This window comes from Trichechus manatus, unplaced genomic scaffold (genome assembly GCF_000243295.1).
Source record: "Trichechus manatus latirostris isolate Lorelei unplaced genomic scaffold, TriManLat1.0 scaffold00131, whole genome shotgun sequence".
Lineage (NCBI taxonomy): Eukaryota > Metazoa > Chordata > Mammalia > Sirenia > Trichechidae > Trichechus > Trichechus manatus.
The window spans coordinates 7,947,843-7,974,743 of record NW_004444067.1 but is presented as its reverse complement, the minus strand read 5'-3'; the positions used below and the strand labels follow the sequence as shown (position 1 = coordinate 7,974,743).

Below are 26,901 nucleotides of genomic sequence, written 5' to 3'. Positions count from 1 at the left end.
CAGTCCAGTCCAATCCCTGTCTGAAGAGTTCGCCTCGGAAATTGTTTTAGTTCTGCGTTGATAGAGAATCCAGGGGCCATTCTTTCCGGGGTTCCTCCAGTCTCAGACCATTAAGTCTGGTCTTCTTACTGGAATTTGAGTTCTGCACCCCACCTTTCTCCTGCTCCATCAGGGACTCTCTGTTGTGTTCCATCAGGGAGGTCGTTGGTGGTAGCTGGGCACCATCTAGTTAAGAGAGCTGAAACTTTTGATTCAGTTTATCTTTTTTTTCCTTTATGATTTGTGCTTTTTCTGATGTAAGAAATCTCTGCCTAGCCCGAAATTCATAAGAATTTCCTCCCAGGTATTTTAAATTTTTAGCTTTTACATTCAGGTCTGTGACGCATTTTGAGTTGGTTTTTGTATAAGTGAGGACTGAAGATTCCCCCACCAACAAATAGCCAGTTGTTAAGCACCATTCATTAAAAAGATTATCCTTTCTTCATTGAATCTTTTTTTGGCAGCTTCGTTGAAATTCTATTGACAACATATGTGTAGGTCAGTTTCTGGACTTTCTATTCGGTTTCAGTGATCTATGTCTATCCTCACGAAAATACCATAGTCTTTATTAGAATGGTTTATAGTAAGCTTTGAAATCAGTTAAGTCCTCCAACTTGGTTCTTTTTAAAAATTGCTTTGGCTATTCTAGGTCCTTTGCATTGCCATATAAATTTCAGATCCACTTATCAATTTCTAAGCGCCTGAGGAATTTTGATTGGAGTTCCAATGAATCTAAAGATTTGAGAATTGCATTCTTAACAACAGTGAGTCTTCACATCCGTGATCATGGTATAGCTCTCCATTGCTTATGTGTTTACTATGTATTTTTTATTAACTTCTTTCAGCAGCGTTTTATAGTTTTCAGTGTACAGATCTTATATTTCATTAAATTTATCAGTAAGAATTTATTTTGTATGCCATTGTAAATTGTTTTTCTGATTTCATTATCTAATTGAAATGATGCTACCATACAGGGTTAAATTTTTATATATTGACCTTGTATCCTGTGACTTTGCTAAATTCCCTTGTTAGTTCTTTTTTATTTTTTTATTTTTTTTTGCAGATTTGACCTTCTGAAGAGAAAAAAAAAAATCCATTAAGAGATTGTTTCCTGATTCTAAAAGTAATATATAATGTTAAGGAGACTTTGGTAATAGAAAAGTATAAACAAACAGAAAAGTAAACTCCAATTCTCTCAATACGTAGGTTAACAAGTTTCTGTATAGTTTTTAGCAAGATTCATTTCAGTTTTTTACAATGCATTTATTTTTACATATTTTACATATTTCTGAGTTTACTCCAGATTGACAATTATTTATCATGCTTTTTTCATAAAACATCATAGCATCAGCACTTTTCCTATGTTACCAAACTTTCTGTGAACATAATTTTAAGGTCTCCAAAATATTCCATTTCATGGTTATGCCGTAAGTAACCATTACGCTACTGTACTTTAATTTTTCAAATTTTGCATGACTATAATGTTTCAGTAATCATCCATAGTCATATGTCCCTGTCCACATTACAGAGGTGGTCCTTAGAGTGTTAATAAAAAATAGCTAACACATATAACACTATGTGCTAGGTACTGTTTTAAGTGCTTCACACATATTATCTCATTTAATCCCCATAATAACCCTATGAGGTAGATACTAGCAGTACTCATAATACAGTTGAGGAAAGTGGGCCACAGGTCATCAGAAATTCAGAGGTCCAGCTAAAAGGCTACTCTTACTCCCATGAAGAACTTATAATGAAATTATACTTCAGATAGGACTATGTTATGCATGTGAATGGTACGTAAGCACTGAGAATAACTGACAACCTGGGATCTAGTGGAGCCCTGGTGGCAAATTGGTTAACAGCTTGGCTGCTAACAAAAGGTTGGCAGTTCAAATCCACCAGCCACTCGTTGGAAACCCAATGGGACAGTTCTTCTCTGTCCTACCGGGTTGCTATGAGTCAGGATTGACTCAACGGCACACAACAACAGTTCTAGCTCTAATTTCCCTCAAAGTGTGTGAGACCTCGGGCAACTCACTGGATCTCAACTGTACAATCAAGAGATCTCTTATGTTCCTTCTAGTTCTCAGGTCTTATGATTCTAACAATCATTTCTAGACTGACTCAGATAGACATCAAGATCTCTGTCCTATTGTCTCAATATTATTCATGTATCATTCAACAATCACTGAGAATCTTATATGCTCGAAAATAGCAAATCACCGCCAGTCCGTACACACAGGAGATCCAGTCAGAGAATGAAACAGAGAATTACAACAGATCCTCTTCCTGAATTTGTTTATTGCATCATGGACTTACCAGAGTGTCTGAAGGTTGGGATCCTCTCCCTAGAAGGGAACACCTTTGTACAAACGAACAATTTTGCATACATTATTAAAAACGGTTGACTGAACTCGGAAACGAATCCACACACACCCACCATGGGTCAGAGACTACCCATGTTGATAAGTCCTGATTTAGGCAAAAAAGGGAGACCACATGGAACTGGAAAGGGAGAACTCACAGAGTCTTTATAAGCACTCAGGCAGGTTTAAATTAAGTGACAGACACTAGGCTGGGGCAATAATAATATTGATGATTACAGTTAATAATTATAAAGTACTTAATATGTGTCAGGCACTATTCTAATTTGTTTACATGTTTAATATTCACCACAATCCTATGAAGTAAATACTGTTGTTACCCCTATTTTATAGACAAGGGTATCTGTAAGTTAGGCACAAAGAAGCTAAATAGCATACCCAAGATGACCTAATTAGGGGCAGACATGGGATTTCAATCTGTGTAGTCTTGCTCAGTCTATGCTCTAAGCACTATCTTTTCTTTATAAAGATAAAAGACCACCTTGAGAAGGAGGGCGGCATTGGGCAGTGCTGTGTTTATCCCATGAGTATACTTGCTCTAAATATTGCCCTATTATACACTACCACTCAAATGGGACCCTCCCTGACCTGTTCAAATGCCCAGTGTTTCCTCTAGCTCCCATCAGCCAGAAAATTACTGCGTTTTTAAATTCTCAGGTGCCTTTAGCACCATGTCTTCAAGAGTGGAACTCTAACTAATGACCCCAAACAACTCTGAATGAATGAAAAAGTTTGCTAGCAAACTTCCTTCAAGGTAGATGGAAAATTGAAGATTCCTTTTTTAAATCTTAAGTTTTTCAAAAATAATTGTTACAACACTGAATAAACCATAAAAAAGAAACTCACTCATAATTCCATTGTCTAAACTATCAATTCTGTTCACTTATGTACACCTTTCGATTCTTGCCTACATGCAAATATATTTAAAAACTCATACTGCTAGCAGTGTAAATGTATTGTTCTTTTACTGCATTCATTTTACCCGCTGCTAACCAAACTGTGGTTTACACCAGACACATAAAACAGATTAAAAACTACTAAGTGTCCCAGAGGAGTTGGATAATCAAGTAAACAACAGCACACTAACTCACTAGAATAACACTATCCATATTTTGTTGTAATATCTATATGTATTTTTTACTCTTCTCAGCAATAATTCTCTCTACAGTGGCAGTCTCGATTATTTACCTTTCTGATGAGGTAATGAAGCTGGGACACCCCTTAATAACAACTCACCAACTTAATGATTCCTTGTAAGATTCAAGCATTAAGGCTTGGTCAAGAATGCTTCTAGGCCAATTTCTTTTGTAGGAATTTGTGGAAAGAAGAAAATCCAATGTAATTTACTGCAATGTAATTTGAGAGGTTTTTTTTTCCATTTCTTTTTTTACCCCAGGATGTTCTCTAGTGCACAAAAGGAATAGTAACAATATTGAAAACATTTTCACACAGATTGCATGTATACAGCTCTTTCCAGAATGAGTTCTCTGATGCAAAATAAAGTTATTGCTCTTTGTGAAGAATTTTCCCTACTCATATTAGTACTTTATCCAATATGACTTGTCTGGTACCTAATAAGGTTAGAGCTATTAACAAGAGCTGTCCCACACTGATTACATGTTAAGAATTTCTCTCCAGTGTGAGCTATCTGATGTACTATAAATGGAGAGTTCTGGCTGAAGATAATTCCACACTGATTACATTTAAAGGTCTCTTCTCCAATATGAATTCTTTGATGCTTAATAAGGTCATTCTTCCGGATGAAGGCTTTCCCACACTGACAACATTCATATGGTTTCTCTCCAGTATGGATTCTCTGGTGCACGATCAGGGCAGAGCTCTGGCTGAAGGACTTACCACAATCATGACATTCATAAGGTTTTTCTCCAGTATGGGTTCTCTGATGTGAAAAGAGGTGAGAGCTTCGGCTAAAGCATTTCCCACAATCTTTGCACTCAAAGGGTTTCAGTCCAGTGTGTGTTCTATGATGCACAACGAGATGGGATCTCTGACTGTAAGACTTGCCACACTCATTACATTCATACGGCCTCACCCTGACATGTGTTCTCTGGTGCAGAATGAGGTGTGTGCTTTGTCTGAAAGATTTTCCACATTCAGGACACTCATAGGGTTTCTCTCCAGTGTGGGTTCTCTGGTGCCTAATAAGCCTGGAGCTATGAACAAAAGCTTTCCCACACTGAGTACATGTATACAGTTTGTCTCCAGTGTGAGTTCTCTGATGTGTAACAAGGTGAGAGAACCAGCTGAAGCATTTTCCACATTCTTTACATTCATAGGGTTCCTCACCAGTATGAGTCTTTTGGTGTCCAGTGAGGTGAGAACTCCGGCTGAAAGATTTTCCACATTCTTTACATTCATAGGGTTTCTCTCCGGTATGAATAAGCTGGTGCCTGGTAAGATTAGAGCGCCAACTGAAGAATTTTCCACATTCTTTACATTCATAAGGTTTCTCTCTATGCATGTCCTTCGATATACCAAGGGATGTACCATGAGTAAGAGAGTCATCAGTATCAGGGCATTTGTAGGGTTTACCTCCTGTTTGAGTTCTTGCAAACTGAATGAGGTGAATGTTTTGACAGAATGTTTGACCACATTCATTACTGTCACTTGCATAGCTTTCCTGATTACCAGTAAAAACTAAATTGTGTTTTAAGCTTTTATTATGTGAGTCATGTTTATGGAAATACTCTCTTAATGCCAGCTGAGCAGGGAGAAGACCATTTCCCCCATATTTCCCATTTTCACAGACTCGCTCTGGAGTAAGTACTTTCTTTTGTGTGAATGCCACTTGCCTCAAATGTTTCTCCTGGTTTTCCTGATACTTGTCCAACTGGTCTTCACATTTCCAGACTTCTTCTAATGACAAATACCAGAGTTCATTCCTTGCCATTCCTTCCATTTTAATGTCATAGGATTGTTTATCTTGAAAGATGCTCTTACTGGATATTGATGACTTAATTTCAACTGCAGTCTCTGAATCTGAAAGAAATAAAAAAGCTCTGAGTAACTAAAGAAAGTATTAAAGTGAGAATGGTGGGATGTGTGTGGAGACAAAGTACGTGAGACTCTGTAGAGCTGCTTTCAAATACGATTTTGTCAGCTTGATAGAGATTATTCAAAGCCCAAGATGCCAGGAAATGCCTGGCATGTGTAGGCATCAGGCATCAGAGGAACAGAAAGATGAACAGCTCTAGGTTACTGTCATGGATTGAACTGTGTCCCTCAAAAATATGTGTCACTTTGGCTAGGCCATGATTCTGAGGATTGTGTGATTGTCCACCATTTTGTCATCTGATGTGATTTTCCTGTGTGTTGTAAATCCTACCTCTACGATGTTAATGAGGCAGGATTACAGGCAGTTATGTTAATGAGGCAGGACTCAATCTACAAGATTAGGTTGTGTCTTAAATCAGCCTCTTCTGAGATATGAAAGAGGGAAGCGAGCAGAGAGATACGGGGACCTCATACCATCAAGAAAGCAGCGCCAGGAGTAGAGCACATCCTTTGCACCCAGGGTCCCTACTGAGAAGCTCCTAGACCAGGGGAAGATTGATGACAAGGACCTTCCTCCAGAGCTGACAGAGAAAGCCTTCTCCTGGAGCTGGCACCCTAAATTTGGACTTCTAGCATACTAGACTGTGAAAAAATAAATTTCTCTTTGTTAAAGCCATCCACTTGTGGTATTTCTATTATAGCAGCACTAGATAACTGAGACAGTAATTAAGATGTGAGCAGATTGCACTGGGCCTGGGAAGCTACATGTTCTGTAGCAACCTACATGGAGTCAGTAGTAAGTGCTCCTATCTGTTCTGCACCATGAGAAGTGGGTTATTTGTAGTATATGATTCAGAGAGGAGTATTTAAGATGGCTGAGAGAAGTCAAAATTATTTAGACTGGAAACAAAAGATCACTTGTTAATAAAGGAGTCTCTGGGTAGTGCAAAAGGCTAAGCACTTGCCTGCTAACAGAAAGGCTGGTGGTTCAAGTCCAGCCAAAGGCACCTTGGAAGAAAGGCCTGGCAATCTCCTTCCAAAAAACTGCCACTTAAAACCCTATGGAGCACAGTTCTACTCAGATACACACATCGTCACCATGAGACAGAATCAATTCAACGGCGACTGGTATTTTGGTTTTATATATAATAAAGGTGTGAAAACATAAACGATATTGTTTAACCTAGGAGGCTGATTTTCTTTATGGCACAGCTATACATAGGGAAGGTGGGAAAAGGAATTATGTTAGGAAGCCACAAAGTGACTTACATTTTAGAAATATTAAGATGAAAATGGAAATAAGTTGAAAAAACAATACATATAGAGCTATGGTACAGTGAGAAAGCCAGATGTTTGTGAGAGCAGTGATTCTGCAAAGGAAGGCAAGTGAAAACAACTGGAATTCATGAGCCCTCTGAAGCAGTTTTAAAACTGGCCTATGGAGCAATGAATTACTTAATATGGCCCTTCTAGCCATGGTCTTTGTGACTCACACAAAATGACTGAGTGGGACTATGCAAATAAGGTACGTGGAACCTGTAATGGTTGGGGTTATGTGTCAACTTGGTGAGGCCATGATTCCCAGTATTGAATGGTTGTCCTCCATTTTGATGCAATTTTCCTCCATTTTATGTGTTGTAAATTCTAACCTCTACATGTTAACGAGGCAAGATTGGTAAGGGGGTGTATCTTGAGTCACAGCCTTGCATGAGGGTGTGACTCAAGTCCTACCCTTACTCGAGTTACACCCTTCCCTGGGGTGTGGCATCCAGCTAACACATATATGTGGATGCCCTGGTAAGACTCTCACTGCTTCCCACTTTTGATCCCACGTCTGGTTTGTGATCATCTGACCTCTGGTTCTTGGGACTCGGGACTTGAGCCAGTGGCCTGCCGTCTGACCTTCAGATTCTGGGGTTCACCAGCCTCCACAGCCCCGCGGGCCAGCAGTCTATCATCTGACCTGATTCACCAGCTTCCACTGCCTTGTGAGCCAGCAGCCTGTGGTCTGACCTACCAGTTTAGATCTGTCAGTCCCTGCAGCCACATGGGTCAGGAGATACATACACCTGACCCACGGATTTGGGACTTGCCAGACTCCACAACCACATGAACCATTTCCTTGATATGGTTCACGAGTTTTGCAAGATGCTGCAGTGAATTACAGGACCCAAAGACAGGAGAGAGAGTACTGAGGGGAGGAGGAACACTTGATGTTAGAGATGGTGGAGTGGTTCAGCAATTTGGAAAAGAAAGCTGGACATCTGGGACATCTTTAACCTCCACCCATAGGAACCAGCTTTGTGCTGATCCTTGTAAAAGAAATTATTCATTTATGTCCCCAAAACAAACTCTCAGAAAAGTGGTAGGTGATGGGGTCCCAGTGCACAGCTTACAGAGGCTGTTAGAATGGAACACATGAAAGAGGAGAGATAAGTATGCAAGAGATGATTCTACGACAAATGAGAGCAGCCAGGGAGAGGAAGAACGGGGAGTTATTGCTAAAGAGGTACTCAGAATCTGTTTGGGCTAGTGAAAATCTTTTGGAAACAGACAGTGGTAAGGGTTGCACAAAATGGCGAATATAATTAATGTCACTGAATTGTACACTTGAAAGTGATTAAAGTAGCAAGTAAAGAATATATATACATACAAACACACACACACCCACACATATATATATTTTACCACAATACAAAAAAGGGGAGCCAGTGGAAGGGAGGGGACTGGGCAAGGAAGGTAGGGCCCCACCTGCCAAAGCCAGAGGCAATTCTAGAATGCTAGAGCTCTTTAGAATGCAATTTGAAAACAACATATATCTTCCAATTCTCTCATTTTAAAAAAGAACAAACTGATATCCTGAGAGGTACAAGGATTCACTCTGTTCTTCCACAGGTTACTTAGGATTGTAGCCCACATTTCCTGATTCCCTAATTTCTTCTTCTTTTTTTTTAAATGTCTTTATAATTCCATAATGTATTTGTCTTTAAGTTTTGCTCTTTATCCATACACTAAAAAGTCCTTTAAAAAATCACAATTTAGAAGTTAAGGTACAACGGATCACTTTTACGTAGCCTTTCTCGCCATGGTCTTGTAACGCTCACGAAATGATTGGGTGGGACTATGCAAATAAGGTGATTGCGGCCCACCGAGGAGATACACCAAACCCAAACCAAATCCATTGCCACTGAGTTGATTCTGACTCATAGCGACCCTATAGTGACCCTACAGGACAAAACACAACTGTCCCTATAGGGTTTCCATGGCTGTAAATCTTTATGAAAGCAGACTGCCACATCTTTCTCCCAAGGAGTGGCTTGTGGGTTTGAACCACTGACTTTTTGATTACCAGCTGAGCACTTAACCACTGCGGCACCAGTGATCCTCTGGGGATTAGACAGCTTCCTAATAATGCAAATAAGACTAACAAGGAAAGCCTAACGAGGGGATTTGTCGGTTTTGCCATTCCATTAGGCTTAAAATGAGCCATCCCACAGGCGGACAGGAAGAACCTAACTACCACCAAGAAGAAAAGATGAAAGCGGAGAGCATCTTTTGGACGTGGGGTCCCTGAACTGATAATCTCTTAGGCCCAGGAGACAGAGAAAGAGAGCTGTAACACCAGAGATGGCAAGAAGCAGTGGCAGAGAAATGGAAGTAGCAGGACCAGGAAACAGGCATGAGACAGCGCAACTGGCTTCCCAGCCCACAGAGCAAGGTGGCTACAGTGGGCATGCTGAACCACAGAGCGAGAGAGCTGAGTGCCTTTGGGCAGGATGCTTCCTGGTGGAATAGGGTGCCTCCAGGCACTTGTCAGTGGAGCTAGGCTTTGCGACCCAGAGTAAGAGAGCTGAGCACGTTCGGGCCAAGGCTTATTGGCCAAGTGGTGAGCTCAGGCACTTACTGGCAGAACTAAAGAGCTTTGCAACACTTGCCCAAGCAGGGCAGAGGCCAGGCTGAGGTCCGAGTGACCAAGGGGCTGAGGGCCAGAGACACAGCTGAGAAGAAGCTGTCCTGATCAAAGAACTGTATCCTGAGTTCTTCCTGATCCTGAATTGCAACCTGTTACTTCCCTAATAAACCCCATAACTGTGAGTATTATCTGTTAGTTCTGCATGGCCACTGCAGTGAATTACTGAACCCAGCAGAGAAGTAGAGTGCCGTGGGAGGGACAGCTGGTGTCAGAGTTAGTAAAAAGGATGGATGGTGGAGGTATGTCTGACCTCCACCTCACAGGAATCAGCCTTAGGCTGATGATGATGGTAATGATTGTCCTCACCCTTGTAAAGTTAAGACGAGGAGGTCCAATGCCCGACGCCATTTTTTACAGAAATCTTTCCATTATTTCAGTAAACTTTTATGTTTCTCCACTCAAATGTTCTTGATATATACTGTACTGAACTACAAGCAGAATTTTGAATACTAAGACACAATGCTTTATTCTGCTCTAGGCAGAACAGTGTGGTAGCTAAGCACCCAAAGGGAGAGACTATGTGTAAAAACTGTGTGGGGGCGGTGTCTGACCTCCTCTAACTTCATGAGGGGAAAGGAGAATCAACATCAAAGACCAAGGCTGATTCCTACGAGGTAGGGGTCAGACATGCCTCTTCTCTCCGCCATGTTTACCAATTCTGACAACAACCGTCCCTCCCACAGCACTCTCTACTTCTCTGGTGTGTTCAATAATTCATTGCAATGGCCACAAAGAACTCATAGACAATACGCACAATTATGGGGTTTATTAGGGAAGTAACATGTTACAATTCAGGTTCAGAGATGCTCAGGATACAGTTCTTTCATCAGGACAGTCTCTTCCCAGCCATGCTCACAGGCATGCCTCTCTCTAGCCCTCGGCCTTTGCCCTGTTCAAGCAAGTGTAACAAACCTTTTAGATCTGCTGCTGAGTGCCCAGAGGCACCCCACTCCGCCAGTAAGCCTCAGCCCAAAGGTGCTCAGCTCTAGCTCCGTGGGTCAGCAAACTTAGCTCCAGCAAGTGCCCAGAGGCACCTTATTCTGCCATAAAGCCTCCTGCGCAAAGGCACTCAGCTTTCTCACTCCGCAGGCCAGGAAGTCCACTGCACCATCTCCTGCCTGTCCCTACTGCCACCCTTTCTCTGCCACTACTTCTCACTGTCTTCAGTGTTACAGCTCTCTGTTTCTCTCTCTTGGTTTCCTGGTTCCAGGAGCTTCTTAGCACAGGGATCCGGGGTCCAAAGGACACACTCCGCTCTTGGCTCTCCTTCCTTGGTGGTGGTGGAATCGTCTTCTTTCCCGTCTCTGGGGTGGCTCATTTCAAGACCAGCAGGATGGCAAAACTGATCAATCCCCTCAGTGGACCACGATTACCCTATCTGCACAGTCCCACCCACTCACTTGGGAGTTACAATATCATGGCAAGAAAGGCTACACAAAAGCGATCCATCACACCACACTATGAATCAGAATCAATGAATATGGTGATGCTAGAGGAGGAACCCTGGTGGCGCAGTGGTTAACAGCTATGGTAAAATACTGCTGCTAACCCAAAGGTCGGCAGTTCAAATCCACCAGCCGCTCCTTGGAAACTCTATGGGGCAGTTCTACTCTGTCCTATGGGTTCGCTATGGGTCAGAATTGACTCCAAGGCAGTGGGTTTTCGTTTTGTTGTTTTTTTTAAGAGGTGGTGGTAAGGAATCCCTGGGTGGTGCAAACACTTAAGCACTCGACTACTAACCAAAAGGTTGGTGGTTGAAACCCACCCAGAGGCGCCTCAGAGAAAGGAAGCCTTTGTGATCTGATTCCAAAAAAGGTTGAATGCCCTATGGAGAGCAGTTCTACCCTGCAACACATGGGGTCGCCATGAGTCAGAGTTGACTCAACGGCAACTGGTTTTGGAGTTAGTGGTAATAATCAGGAAAGAAACATGAACAGGGCTGAATCCGAGCACATTAACATAAAAATATTTTTTTAAATAAACTTTTTATTTTAGAATCGTTTTAGATTTACAAAAAAGTTACACTAATGTTACAAAATTCCCCTATACCTTGCACCATTTCCTCTACTGTTTTTGTTTGCTTGTTCAATTTTTTATTGTACTTTAGGTGAAAGTTTACAGAGAAAATTAGTTTCTCATTTGATAGTTTGTACATAAAAAGTGTTCCATGACACTGGTTGCATTCCCTTCAATGTATCAGCACTCCTTCCATTTGCACCCTGGGTTCTCCATTTCCGTTTGTCTGGTTTTTCAACCCCTTCCTGCCTTCTCATCTTTCCTTTTGGGCAAATGTTGTTCTTTTGATTTCATACATAAAAATAATTTTAATGAAGAGGTAAGACACCAATAATAAATGCTGGCGAGGATGTGGGGAAATTAGATCCCTTATCCGTTGCAGGTAGGAATGCAAAATGGTACAGCTGTTGTAGAAAACAGTGTGGTGGTTCCTCAAAAACTAAACACAGAACTACCATATAACCCAGCAATTACACTCCTAGGTATATACCCAAAAGACTTGAAAGCAGAGACTTAAACAGATACTTGTACGCCAGTGTTCACTGCAGCACTATTCACAATAGCCACCAGGCAGAAACAACTTAAATGCTCTCTATGTATGAATGGATAAGCAAAATGTGGTACATACGTACGATGGAATACTACTCAGCCAGTAAGAGAAATGAAGTCTTGATACATGCTACAATATGAATGAAGGTTGAAGACATTATCCTGAGTGAAATAAGTCACTCACAAAAGGAAAAATATTATATGACCTCAGTTACAGAGAAAGAAAAGAACAGGCAAAGTACAAAGACGAAAGTTTCTTGGTGGTTACTAGAGGTGGGGGGGGATGGGGTTATTGCTTATGTAGCACTGAATTTCAACTTATGATGATGGAAAAATCTCATTAAGGGTAGGACTGTACAGCTGATTAATGTAACTGCTGTCAGTAAGGTTTACACTTGTAAAAAGTTAAATTGGCAAAAGTTGTGTGACAGGTATATTTACAACAACCCCCCCCACCCCCCAAAAAAATTAGTACCTGCTGAGGAAGTTTATGTACAACCAAACATTTTATGGGATTTGGTTCCTTGATTTGGAGGAACGCAGTTAACTGGCCTAATAATGTGTTTAGTGCTTCTGTTCTACTTCCTAGTTTGTTGAGTAGTGCCTGGGATCTTAAAAGCTTGCAAGCTGCCATCCAAGGCACAACAATTGGTCTCTATTCGCCTGGAGCAACAGAGGAAGAAGGAGAGACAGGAACAGAAGGAGAAAATGTAATGTGTGGCTAACTGCCTCCATGAAAAAACTGCCTCCTTTGCCATAACACCAGAAGAATTAGATGGGGCCCGCCTAGCATTACAGAACATTTTAAAGATTAAATATTGTATACAAGAATCTTGATCAAAAGAGGGGAAATGCAGAACAGAATTTCATATTCTCATGAACTCCAGACTTTCTTGAGCCATAGAGGCTGGATGAACCCCCGAAACTATTGCCCTGAGATAAACTTCAAACCTTAAACCAAAAGTATCCCCTGAAGTTTTCTTAAAACCAAACCATAGTTTAGTTTTACTAGTAAAGAATGACTGCCTTGAGCATTATGCTCTTTTAAGATCTGTCTATATGGGATCATATTGACACCAGCAACTCAAGGGATTAGATAGGAACCTTAGAGAACAATGAGTTTATATTAATGGGGAAGGAACAAGTTATAAAAGAAAGGTGAGAATGATTGTACAACCTAAAGTATGTAATCAATGTCACTGAACTATACATGTAGAAACTTGAACTAGTGTATGTTTTGGCTGTGTATATTCTCAACAACAAAAATAAATTATTAAAGAAAAGAAAAAGTAAGAGATCTTTGTGTCTGAATGCAAACAGAAGTGTGACAAGAATATAGACTGGAAATGGGGAAACTGGAGGTAAAAAACTCAATCTTCTCAAAAACAAGTACCTGTGAGGAGAGCTAGCTGACCACTATCTACAGAGGCTCTAACCCACCACTGGTCATCTGGGCTGTTGCCTGCAACGATTCCTGTTTGGTTCTTACCTGGAAACGTCTCTTGGTGAATCTCCATCAGCCAGGGGTCTTCACCTTTCTCCAACTGGAGTATCACGTCTGGTTTGGGAAACTGATGCCCTATTCACAGGAAAAGACAAGGAATTGGGCAAGGGTAGAGGAGATTTGGGTTGAAGATAAAGAAGCATCCCAGATTCAACACCAACCCCTTGGTCCTCAGGGACTATGAAGAGTAGGCAAGGAGAGGTCCAGAGACAACAAAAGAAATACGTACTTAAAAAATTTGGCAAAACAATTTTCTTCATAAAAGCAAGAGTACCAAAACCCTGACCTATACCCAAAAAAAATTAGGACCCTGGACCCCAAGACTAAGCTCTGATACATGCTTCAAAGTCTCATCAAAGTCGCATCAACAAAGAACCAAAATCTTCACAATAAATATACATTCCTACAAAAATAGAAGTGAATCTTACCCAAGGAAACCAGGTTCTTATAGTTCTCAAGCATCACATGTTTGTACATGATCTGTTGAGAAGCATTCAGGAGCTTCCACTCCTCCTTGGTGAAGTCCACAAGCACATCTTTGAAGGTCACAAGCATCTAAAACATCAAACAAATATTGAACCAAATGTATATCTTTGCCCTCCCTATCCTGAATATTGACAGGAAGAGAGATCGGCCTGATAGCACTGGAACAGGGAAAGAGGATGGGCTAGAATTTATTTTAATGGTGAGTAGTATTCATTATTTTGAGGGATTCTGGTCAAGTCTTAAAAGGAATGGGTACTATGTACCTACAGTCAAGAAATAAGTTCCTTGTTGTGCTTTAGGTGTAGAAACTGTCCTAAGCACTTTTATTTAAATCAAGTTTGTCATAAACAGCTATAGCAGGGAGAATCACACACCAAAAGTCAATCTACTCTTAAAGTATGTGACATAAAAGCAAGAAAAGAGGAATAAAAGTCTTGCGATCTTAAGGATTTAACACTTAAGAGACTTACTTCCCTAGCCATGCTTAATGATCTGAAATGTACACATTAGCCACATTTTATGACCATCTTTAAATAATTACTCAAAATTTTTTTCAAAAACATTGGTAGGCATAAAAACTGACAAGTTAAAAGATTATATTTTAGTAGTGGCAAAACAATTGGACAAAGAAAGACAGTAACAGATGCAAGGTCTTTTTCAGCCACATCAAAAAGAGTGCTGGTTACATATAGAAAAAAAAATTTTTTTTGAATGACTAAGGATTTCTCATCAAAGATGACAGAGATCAGAAGACAGTAGAACAATATTTTGTTAAGTGTTGAAAGAAAAGAACTGTCCAACCAGAATTTTTATATCCAGTGATGACATTCTTCAGGAATGATGCAAAATAAAGACATTATCAAATGAAGTAAAACGAACAGAATTTGTTGCCAGCAAAGCTGCTCTAAAAGAAATGCCAAAACAAGTTCTTCAGGCAGAAGGAAAATGATTCAAAAGGCAAACCTGAAATCTCAGGAATGAATGAATGATATTTACTATTATTTTAAAAAACAGTAAATATCTGGTAAATATAATCAGCTAGTTTTCTCCTCCTAAATTCTTTAACTATGTATGACAGTTGGGAAAAAAAAAAAAAAAACTATCACTGTCTGGTGGTGTTTTGCAACATATGTAGAGATAACACATATGACAACTATTTCACAAAAGGGGGAAATAAAGGGACCCATATGGTTAGAAGGTGTCTCTCCTTCTCCACCTCACTGAGAATCTATAATCCATCACTTCAGACACTCTCTAGCTGAAAGCCTAACCCCCCTGACTTCTTTTCTTTCCTTCCAGTTGCTAACCTCCACCCGCACCCAAAAAGCAGAGAACTTTTAGGGAAAATTCACAGAAATCAGATTCTATAATAAATTCATGGCCATTAACTTCTACATAACTCATTACCTCAGCAATCCTCCTCTTTATCCTTCCCTTTGAAGGTCATTTTCCCATTTTTCACAACTATTTCAAACTTTCTTCTCTGTAAGTGTTCCACTATGCCATCTGACTTACAACTTGAATGAGAAAATCAGTCATTTGATATCACTGTTGTAACACAAGAGCATCCCTCTATCAAAAGGCTCATCATGCCATCTTGAATATGGATTCATCCCATGACATCTCAGGATGCTTGCACATTCTTGTGTGCCTTCAAATTCTCCTTCCCTTTTGGCTCTTTACCATCACTATTTAAACATCTAAAGTCTCTCATGTTTAACAATCCAGCACTCTCAACTCTGGTTCACTCTACAGCTATCTCCTCTCATCTCAACCAAACTTCTTTTAAAAAACTGCCTCCATTTGCTCAACTTCCCACCTCCTCAACCCACTGTAATCAAATTTCTGTCCCCTGAATATCCTGCAAATTACTCTAACAAGGCCAACAGTGATCTCTCTTCTCACTTTCTAGTTGATGTAGCTTGGCTTCTCGGCAGCACGTTGCACGTTTGTGCATATTCTCATGCTTGAAGCATCGTCTCCCAGACACCAGCCCCACCGTTTCCCATCCACCACCCGGAAGACTCAGGCCCAGCCTCCCTTGCAAGCTCATCCGCCCTATTTCCTCAAAAATTAATAGCTGGTAGTCTGAGCTCTCTCCTCAGCCCTGTTATAACTGGGCACATGCTTCCTGGGAAATCACATCAACTTAGTGCAAACACAAAATCTGTGTTACTGTCAGCATAAGATTTTAAAGTCCAAAGTCCTTAACAGGTCCAGAAGGTCTGCACTGTCCATCACTCTCTCCTTTGCTTCCTATGGTTAGGCCACTGTGAACTGTTTTTAATTCTTCAAATAAGCCATGCTCTCTTAAAAATGTAGGCCTTCACAAAGCGTGTTGTCTCATATTTATTTGGACAATCACAAGTCATTCTTTTAAGATCCTGGCTTAAATGTAACTTCAAACGTTTTCTCATGGAAAATGCTTACGATCATTAGCCATTAGAGACATGCAAATCAAAAGTACAATGAGATACCATCTGACCCCAACAAGGCTAGCATTAATCCAAAAAACACAAAATAATAAATGTTGGAGAGATTGTGGAGAGACTGGAACACTTATACACTGTTGGCAGGAATGTAAAATGGTACAACCACTTTGGAAACCGATTTAGCACTTCCTTAAAAAGCTAGAAATAAAATAGAAGTACCATTCAATCCAGCAATTCCACTCCTTGGAATATATCCTAGAGAAATAAGAGCCATCACAAGCCATGTTCACTGCAGCACTGTTCACAATAGCAAAAAGATGGAAACAACCTAGGTGCCCATCAATAGATGAATGGATAAAAAAATTATGGCATATTCACACAATGGAATACTACGCAACAATAAAGAACGATGAATCTGTGAAACATAACATGAAGGAATCTGGAAGGTATTATGCTGAGTGAATTTAGTCACTTGCAAAAGGACAAATATTGTATAAAACCAATACTGTAAGAAATCACGAAAAGGTTAAACAAAGAAAACATTCTTTGATGGTTACAAAGGTGGGGAGGGACAGAGGAAGAGGGTTATTCACTAACTAGGTAGTAGACAAGAATTACCTTGGGTGAAGGGAAAGACAGCACACACTACAGGGGAAGTCAGCACAACTGGACTAAACCAAAGCTAAGAAGTTTTCTGAATACAAACAAACACTTCGAGGGACAGAGTAGCAGGGGTGGGGGTCTGGGGACCATGCTTTCAGGGGACATCTAGGTCAACTGGCATAACAAAGTTTATTAAGAAAATGTTCTGCATCCTACTTTGGTGAGCGGCATCTGGGGTCTTAAAAGCTAGCAAGTGCCCATCTAAGAGACATCAATTGGTCCCAACCCACCTGGAGTAAAGGAGAATGAAGAACACCAAAGACACAAGGAAAGTATTAGCCCAAGAGACAGAAAGGGCCACATAAATCAGAGACTTCCTCAGCCGGAGACCAGAAGAACTAAATGGTGCCTGGCTACCACCAATGACTGCCCTGACAGGGAACACAACAGAGAGTCCCTGACAGAGCAGGAGAAAAGTAGGGTGCAGAACTCAAATTCTAGTAAAAAGACCAGACTTAATGGCCTGAGACTGGAGGAACCCCAGAAAGCATGGCTCCAGACTCTCTGTCAACCCAGAACTAAAACCATTCCGGAGGCCAACTCTTCAGACAAAGATTAGACTGGACAATGGGACATAAAATGATGTGTGCTTCTTAGCTGAAGTAGATGCATGAGACTAAACAGGCAGCTCCTGTCCAGTGGTGAGATGAGAAGGCAGAGAGGCTCAGGAGCTGGTTAAATGGACAAGGGAAATCAGGGGTGGAAAGGAATAGTGTGCTGTCATAGCATAGGGAGAGCAACTAGGGTCACGTAACGACGTATGCATAAATTTCTATATGAGAAACTAACTTGAATTGTAAACTTTCACTTAAAGTACAATAAAATTTTTTAAAAATTAAAAAAAAAAATTTTCTCATGATCCCTTAACCTATTTAAAACTCCTGGTTTTAATGCATACACTAAACACCTGGTCAGTCACCCCAATATGGGGCTGGCCATCCACAAACTGGCCAGAGAACACCACGTGCAGGACACTCAGGCCCATTCTCAACCTGCCTCCCCAGATCACCCATCTAGATTAGCATGAGATCCTCCAGAGGAAGCAGCTACAAGAGGCATAAGGAGCTGAATCTCCAACCCTGGACACACCAAGTCACTCTGCTCCCAGAAGTTCCATCTTCCTGTGGGCTTTTTGTGTCTTGGTCTGACAGTTACCCTTTGATAATTACAATAATTTAGTCCCTTGAGTTCCTCCAAACAGATGCTCCCCATGGAGGAAGTCATACAGCCAGCATAACACCCATGGACAACAGGGACCAGAGCGACTCTTAAGAAGGACCAAGATTCCCAGTTCTTCAGTTTAAGGCACAACTGAGGGAAATCCATGTGGAATGAATTAAGAAGATTCTCCCTCACCATCCTTCATGGTAACAATGCTCCTGGATCCCCAATGCACTGATCAAAAGAGAGCAAGCAACCCTCAGGCCGAGTACAACTGGTGAGAAATGAAAGGAAAGGCCCTTCTAGGAAATGCAATTATTGGAAGTTGAGGAAGAGGCTAGGAGAGAAGTCAGGACCGTGGCCATGACAGAGAGAATGAACCACCCCAGGTAGAGAAAGAGACTGTGGTGTCCTCTTCACTCAACTCGTGTTCACATCCTTTCAATCCTTTCTTTGCTTGGAAACCTAATAAAAGACCCATACACTTTACCTCATGCTAAGCTCATCATCAAGGAGCCTTGGCAGCACAGTGGTTAAAGTGCTCGGCTGCTAACTGAAAGTTCCTGACGGTCTGAACCCACCAGCTGCTCTCCAGAAGAAAGATGTGTCAGTCTGCTTCCATGAAGATTACAGCCTTAGAAACCCTATGGGGCAGTTCTACTCTGTCCTACAGGGTCGCTATGGGGTTGGTATGAGTCAGAATCAACTTGACAGAAATGGGTTTGATTTGGTCTGGTTTAAGCTCATCATCTCTGAGGCAGGAAGCTTGCTGTGGGTTTGATTTCTTAGTGTGGACAAAACAGGAGCATCTTTTGAGAACCTTTGATATTCCCTCGCTTGACTCCACCCATATAATTTATAAACTCATTTTTTGGGTTTTTTTTTTTTCATATTAAAGGAAATAAAACTACAGCTACAAAAGAAATGAACAAAACAAGCCTAGTCTACTGGAAGGCAGTGTCTGAGATACAATTTCAAGGGCAAAGGGATTTCAGGACTTCAGCAAAAAGGGATTCTCAGAAAACAAAGGAGAGAGAAGGCACCCACAACTCACCCTGGACTGGGCAGTTAGCAACTGGGCTTCCATACCCTGCTCCTTCTTGTAGAGTCCAGAAAACGCAAACCTAGGGAAAAGAAAGAAACGTGACGGAAGTTTGCTATGCCTTGGAGGCTCCCTAAATCATCAGCTAGAATCCCTCACATACAAGCTGGGTATAATATAAACATGCACTACACAAAAAGTAACATTAGGAATATTCCAAAAACAAAGGTATAACTTCCAAAATTCCCCAGAATTATGATTAATAGAGCTAAGTAAATTCCCTTTTCCCCCTTTAATCTTTGGGGTTTCATGCTAATTTAATTTGGAATTGAATGGTTCTACCTACAAATAAGGAAAGGATCCCTGGTGGCACTGTGGTTAACGCACTCATCTGCTAACCTAAAGGTCAGCAGTTTGAACCCACTGGATGCTCCTCGGGAAAAAGATGTGGCACTCTGCTTCTGTAAAGATTTACAGCCTTGGAAACCCTATGGGGCAATTCTACTGTGTCCTATAGGATCACTATGAGTTAGAATCGAATCAATGGCATGAGTTTGGTTTGATTCACCAATAAAAAAAATTTTTTTAGGGGTCAGAGGGGAACCTGACGTGATCTAACATCCTCAGTGAGATGTGACAACCTCAAAATTACACCTGGTTTAGTCCATAACCCTGAACTAAGAGTGAAGAGACCTGGATTAAAGACCCAGCTCAGCCAAGAATACACAATGCCTCGGAATACAGGATAAAGGGAAGCTTGACGTTGTATCTTATGTGGAGTTTGCCCAGACCAACTACTACACACAGGGGTCATTGCTATGTTAGGATCCAAAGGGGAACTTCCTCTCAGGGCTTAGCACGGAGAAAATCTGTGCCTCTAGGAAACAACTGGCTTGTTTTTAGTCATATGGCCCTACCAGATCCTGTCACTGGGCACATTTCCCTCTTTCCTTTGGCCACAGGGAAGCTCAAGGTCAAATTTGAGGTCCAGCTGTAGCAACTATATTGGATTACATAGTAAACTGTGTCTTAAGACCCATATCTGTGTTTGTATTCCCTGTTCAAAGTACTTTTCACTGACAACAGGAAAAAAAAGTTGAAAGTCATTAGTGTAGGTTCAGATCCCGAAAAACATAGATCTGATCTCTTTCCCCATCCCACAACCTACTAACCATACTCTCATAGAAAACTATCTCCAATTCTTATCTTCCTCTTCAAACACTTCAAATCCTCCCTGTTAACATGCCCTGCTCTTTCTGATACCAACCCCCACGCCACCGCCCCAACCTGATTATTCCCAGAATAATGGTCAGAAACTCAGTGTACAAGCTTTTAGGACCTACTCCTATACCGATGGCAGAGATTCCGATTCACTCGGGGCCTCGAAACATCTGGCCCTTCCAAGTTACAGGAATCACCTAAACATCTCACAAAAGGCCTCAGCATCTGAGGGTTGTTTCCCAATGTGGCTCACACATTTTTGGCTCTTTGAATTATTTTCCATCATGCAAACCAGGGACTTGGAGGGTTCATGAAGTAGGCCACTCCACAGTCGGTAGCACACTGCTTTGGCAAAATAGATGCCTTCTCCCGGTAGGATTTCAATACTTTTTTGGGCTTAAGCTAAAGACATTTGTGCTCTTTTGATAATAAGTCGAAAATGAGAACTGGCAGTCAAGAAGGATGATAATTAAACGTCTTAGCAAGAGAAGACGCTTTTGTAGTGTTGCCTTAGGAACTGAATTCCTATTGGTCAGTGAGGGGGAGGTGAGTCCTTTATAAATGGTATGCTATTTCTCTCCCCATCTCCACTCTCTAACACAGTAACAGGCAAAGACTGGACAATCCAACCACTTTTAATAAATTCATATTACAGTAATGAATCCGTCTAAACACAAAATGGGGAAAGATTCATTTATGTTTCCTTAAAGTTCTAAGAAGAAACATGACCCAAAAGGTATATCTCATATTTATTTAAATACTGTATTGCCCTAGATGAATTTCCAAAATGATGTTTATATATAACATTGACAAGTAGAAATCATTATGTAATTTATGATGTGTATCTCAAATATCTGCCCTTGTGACTGGCACATGTAAGAGTTAAATAAATATGTGCTGAGTGAGAAGAATAAAGGAACAAACGAACAATTTTCAAGAAGAGGCAGGTGTGTGTGGAATTCAGCATCCAAGGGACTTTAAAGATGAAAGGACAGTTATAATGAAAAAGGAGTAGATTAGATCATAGACTGACACTAGTGTAGTGCCAAGCAGGCTTAAAAGCGGTAGGAGGAGTTGTGCTAGCCAGTTCACAGCTACACAGCTGACTGTAGTCAACATCTCTAATCTAAGACTTGTTTGGCTAGTATTGTGGGTGACATCCTGCCGTCCCTCCTCCTCTTTTTTTTTTTTTTAACAGCCTCTTTCTGCTATTACCCTATAGCTAGAGTTGAAATTCTTATCTTCTCCATATACTTTGGGTGGGATCTATGTAATCTTCATACTAATCTTACCTTTGACATTTATAATAGACGTTAAGAAATTATATATACATACAATACATATATACACACATACATGTGTATATATGCACCCGCACATATTCGTATACACATATTTCTAGACACACACACTTATGATTAACAACTCTGACACCAAGTGAAAATAAAAATAATTAAATCTTTGAGCTGTCTCTGAAAATCAGAACTAGATTAAAAATACATACACACAAACCTCCAGTTAATCTATGTAATTAAAAAAAAAAAATGAAGATGAGAAAGCTAAGATCCAAAGATGCAGAATATTTTTAAAGGACAATACACAAACCCACTTGTCATGGATTGAACTGTGTCCCCCAAAAATATGTGTCAACTTGGTTAAGCCATGATTCCCAGTACTGTGTGGTTGTCCTCCATTTTGTGATTGTAATTTTATGTTAAAGAGGATTACAGCGGGATTGTATAACACCTTACTAAGGTCACATCCCTGATTCAATGTAAACAGTTTCCCTGGAGTGTGGCCTGCACCACCTTTTCTCTCTCAAGAGATAAAAGGACAGGGAAGCAAGCAGAGAGTAGGGACCTCCTACCACCAAGAAAGCAGTGCTGGGAGCAGAGCGCATCCTCTGGACCTGAAGTTCCTCCACTGAGATGCTCCCAGACCAAGGGAAGACGGATGACAAGGGCATTCCTCCAGAGCTGACAGACAGAGAAAGCCTTCCCCTGGAGCTGACACCCTGAATTTAGACTTGTAGCCTACTAGATTGTGAGAGAATAAACTTCTCTTCGTTAAAGCCATCCACGTGTGGTACTTCTGTTATAGCAGCAGAATGACTAGATGAGTAAGACACCGCTTGAACATAAACACTGAAAATATTGATGAAATAGGCAATTTTGAGACAATTAACTGCTGAATAACTTTAATAAGCAAATAATCTTTACAAAATTTTTAAAAAGAAAACAAACATAGCAAAGTAAAAGACAAGGGAATCAAGAATTATCCCTCAAAAATCTGGCTGCTCAGATGTTCTCTCTGGTGAATCCTTTCAAAATAAATTTTTTAGAAATATTATTTCCAGAGAGCACCACTGTCGCCAACTACACTTCTAAACAGCAAGGTGGAGAAAACTCACTTTTATGACTAACTTCGTGGCAAGGACCCACATGAATCCAATTTCCACTTCGAAGTGGATCAAGGCTTTATCTTCTCACATCTCCAAGATCCTCGTTGTCAGCTACTTTTTCTGTGGCACTTCCTCTCTCACTTAACAACCCAGAGTCAGGTCAAAACATCCCTGGCTGACTACCTGAGACTATCACCTAGAGATACTCTTTAAACCTAGAACTGAGTCTATCCCCTAAAATCACCTTTTAGCGAAATAGCAGAGTCACACACAAAATAAAGGATATTACCCATAAGATGGGTGCTCTACTTACAAATCATCCGTTTGAGACCAAAAGGGCAGCAATTACTCAAAAGGAAAGATGAGAAGATAAGGGGGCAGGAAAACTAGAGTAACAGAAATGGAACAAACAGAACACAAGAGAATGCAGACACACTGTGACAAATTAACTGTCACTGAACAATTTGTGCAAAAATTGTCAAATGGGAACCTAACTTGCTGTGTAAACTTTCACCAAAAACTCAATAAAGTATTATTTAAAAAAAAAAAAAAAAATCCCTGGCCACCCGGGGACAGGTCATTGGGTTCCAGCCGTAGGCTCAGGAGTCTGTACAACTCTCTGCACAGTCTCTCCCTCTATCCACCTGAGGCTAGGTCACAAGCTAGAAGGACTCTGTCCTTCTTCATCAACTGCCCATGCAGCATTTCTCTGTCCACCACTCACCCAAAGCTCATTTATCTCAGGTTAAGGCTCTGTACTTAAAGACTGCTTGCACAGCCCTCCTCTGAATTAGCGACCTTGAGCTAAGTTGGAATCCCACTGCCCCTTGTGCGTTTGTTAACAGTCTATAATAGCTCACAAAATTCACAGAGAGTACTACCTATAGTTACAGTTACCCATTTATTACAACCAGAAAATATACAAGTAAAAAGACACATCAGGCAAGTTCTGGGAGAGTTCCCGGCACATGACTTCCATTATCCCTAGGGATGTGTCACCCTCCTCCATTCATGGATATTCTCACCAACCCAGGAGGCCCCAAAGACAGCACTCTAAGGTCCACTGGGACCCCAGTGAATATGCATAACTGGGGCCTTAATGCATAGGTATGATGGATGCAATCACTGAATATGCATGACTGCATCGGAACCCTCCTTTCCTGAAGCTAATTCACCAGGTGTGGGACCTGTGTAGTCCTTACATGCCTGTGTAGCCCCTACTTGCCCGGATATTTTAGAAAACAAAAAGCACCTTACCAGCTCAAGCTATTTTCAGAAACCAGATACAAAGGGCCAACTAGTTCTTTGTCCCACACAGAGCCTATAAATTTTTTAGATTAGACCAACAAATAGTCTATTTGCCAATGGACTTAGCATAAAACTTCTATAATACCTATGACCAGAATAAAACAGTATTTATATTTTTAAAACCAGTATGAAATGCACCTTGGATTCCTCCCGGGAAGGTAAGGCGTTTACAATTAAGAAATTTCCTACTTCAACAAAGAGCAAGATAATTTCAGCAGATGCTAGAAAGGTCGTATACAAAAATTTTAGCCTCTATTCATAAATAGAAAAAAAAAAAAACTAAGCAGGAATGGAAGGAACCTTACTTTGTATTATTCAGATAATACTTGGTTCGAACAACCACCAGCACATTGTCGTTATTTTTAACAAAACAGGAATGTTTGCTATTAACACTACTGACGCGACATTATTCAAAAAGCAAGGCGAAGGGAAAAACAGTAATACATGCAAGGAGTTAAACAGTTTATGGATGATATTACCATCTAACTAGAAAGGTCAGATTAATAAACTGCAATATTACCACACGGGTTAATATGTATCTGATTACGAAGCAAACACAAAAAATCAGCACTTTCATAAATACCTGCAACAAGCAACTAGAAGGTTCGATGAGGGTAAGCAAACCCGTCACAATAGCAGAAGCAAGGGCAAAATCAATGAAGAACCACGACTCCGTTAACAAGCGACGTGCAGGGCAGCTGGCCAGGGCGAAAGCAGCGTAGGTGAGTCTGCGAGTCGAGCGCCGGGCAGCAGCACCTATCTCCCAGCCCGCCCTCCCCGCCACCGCCGCTCCTTAGCTTTTCACACCGCCTCCTGCCCCGGGCCGCCCCGCCCCGCCCCGTCAACGTACGTGCCCGCCCCATCATGCACGCTCCCACCCAGTCACGTACGTGCCACAACGTCAGGCACGCACTCCGTCCCCGTCACGTACACGCCCCGCCCCGTCACATACGTGCCCCTACGCCGACTTGTACGCGTCCACTGGCCAGTCCAGCCCACAACTCGTGACACACGCACCGCCCTCGTCTTCTAGGCCGGCGCCTCAAAACTTCCGCCGAGAACTGCAGCCGAGACCCGTGACTCGGACTCCGTCTGCGGTGGGCGGGGCGCTGGGCGCGGCCTCCTGGGAACTGTAGTCCCAGCCCCACCCGCTCCTCTCGCGCGGGGCGCTGAGGCCCAGCCGAGCCCTGCCTCCCTCCTCAGGGCTTGGGGCGCAGCCGCCTGCCCGGGAGGTGCTCTCCTATCCGTTCTCCTAATAACTGAGCGGCGACCGCTCGGCGATCGGGTGGTGCCGACGCCGGGAGGCAGGCAACCCGAGGACAGGTGAGCTGTGGAAGCGCGTAAAAGGTAGAGGAACTCGCCCGCGCCGCCCGGCGAGTAAAAAGGAAGGTGGGAACGTCCTGTGACAATAATTGGCGAATTAGGGACAGAAATAATGAGGGCCCACTGGAGAAGGAGGCATGCAGCACCCCACGGGGGTCAGCTGGTGGGACCACCTGCATATGGGCTATAAATGCCCTAAATATTCTGGGTTGTTTGAAGGCGTAGTTTCAATACCCGCACACAAAGGCAGTGAAACAAATAACTTTGTTTCTCACAGTTCCTAAAACGGGGGCGCACACGAGCCAGGGAAGGCAGTCCGCCGTCCCAGGTCCCGAGCGAGAGAGCAGAACAGCAAGCACCTGTTACTTACAGGGTATTTAGGGCGGTGGTCACTAGCTTACGCTGGCTTAGTTCTAAGTGGCTATTTTGAAAAGTCACAGGGATAGTGAGGCGGAAACTCTAAGGTTGGGGTCTTATCTAAATGTCCAGACCTTGGGTGTGTGCTGGTCTAGCATGGCCTACGATGCCTTAGGCAGCAGCTTAGAATGGCTGCAGCTCATCACACGGTCCCTTTACAGGCATCGTGGTCAAGAGTGGCACAAGGGGTTTGTGATGGCTGCTAACCAAAAGGTTGGCGGTTGGACCCACCTAGTGGCCCAGCGAAAGAAAGGCCTTGCGATCTGCTCCTGAAAAGATCACTGCAAAGAAAACCCAGTGGAGCAGTTCTACTTTGCATATGTGGGGGTCTCCTCGGCTGGGAGGGCCCTGCCTTAAAAGGAAATGGGGTTGAAAAGAAGTGAAGTCTTGTCCCGAAGAGAGAGGGAGAGGGTATCTGTAAAGGCCCCTTAAGTGGAGGCACTTGCCTGAGGCTGGAAAGGGGGGTGGGAACCAGGTCCTGAGGGAGGAAACCTCCGGGGGGAACTGTAGGGCCGCTGCCCTGGAGGATGACACTGGAGCAGTAGGGTCACAGCCTGGTTGGAGTTGGAGTTTATTCTGTGAGAGGAGTTAGAATAGCATTTTTATTTTACCCAGTAACTTTTCCTGATCTGTTTTAACCTCTTAGTCTATTAACGGGGTGAATCACAGTGATAGTTTTTGTTTCTCAACCGTTCTTGTATTCCTGGTTAAACCCTGCTTGAATGTGATTATCATTATTCCTTTAATATACTGCTGTATTCATTTTGCTGGTATTTTATTTACCTCTCACTCATCTGTATTCAAAATTGGCATTGCAGTTTGATCTTCTTTATTTGTACTATCCTTGCCCAGTTTTTTTTTTTTTTAATCACGATATATATTTTTTTTTTAATTGTACTTCAGGTGAAGGCTTACAGAACAAATAGTTTCTCATGAAACAGAAGTACACATGTTGTTTTATGAC

General features: G+C 41.8%; 1 protein-coding gene across 1 annotated transcript; it reads right to left on the bottom strand.

Moving 5' to 3' along the window:
* Window positions 1–1,984: 1,984 nt before the first annotated feature.
* Window positions 1,985–24,902, bottom strand: ZNF10 (zinc finger protein 10). The gene is made up of 5 exons (XM_012558021.2): window positions 24,781–24,902; window positions 19,280–19,349; window positions 13,912–14,038; window positions 13,469–13,558; window positions 1,985–5,426 (listed from the first exon to the last, which is right to left on the bottom strand). Exons 2-5 carry the CDS (start codon window positions 19,310–19,312, stop codon window positions 3,973–3,975), a joined length of 1,704 nt encoding a protein of 567 aa, XP_012413475.1. The 5' UTR covers window positions 19,313–19,349; window positions 24,781–24,902; the 3' UTR covers window positions 1,985–3,972.
* Between the last annotated feature and the right edge of the window lie 1,999 nt (window positions 24,903–26,901).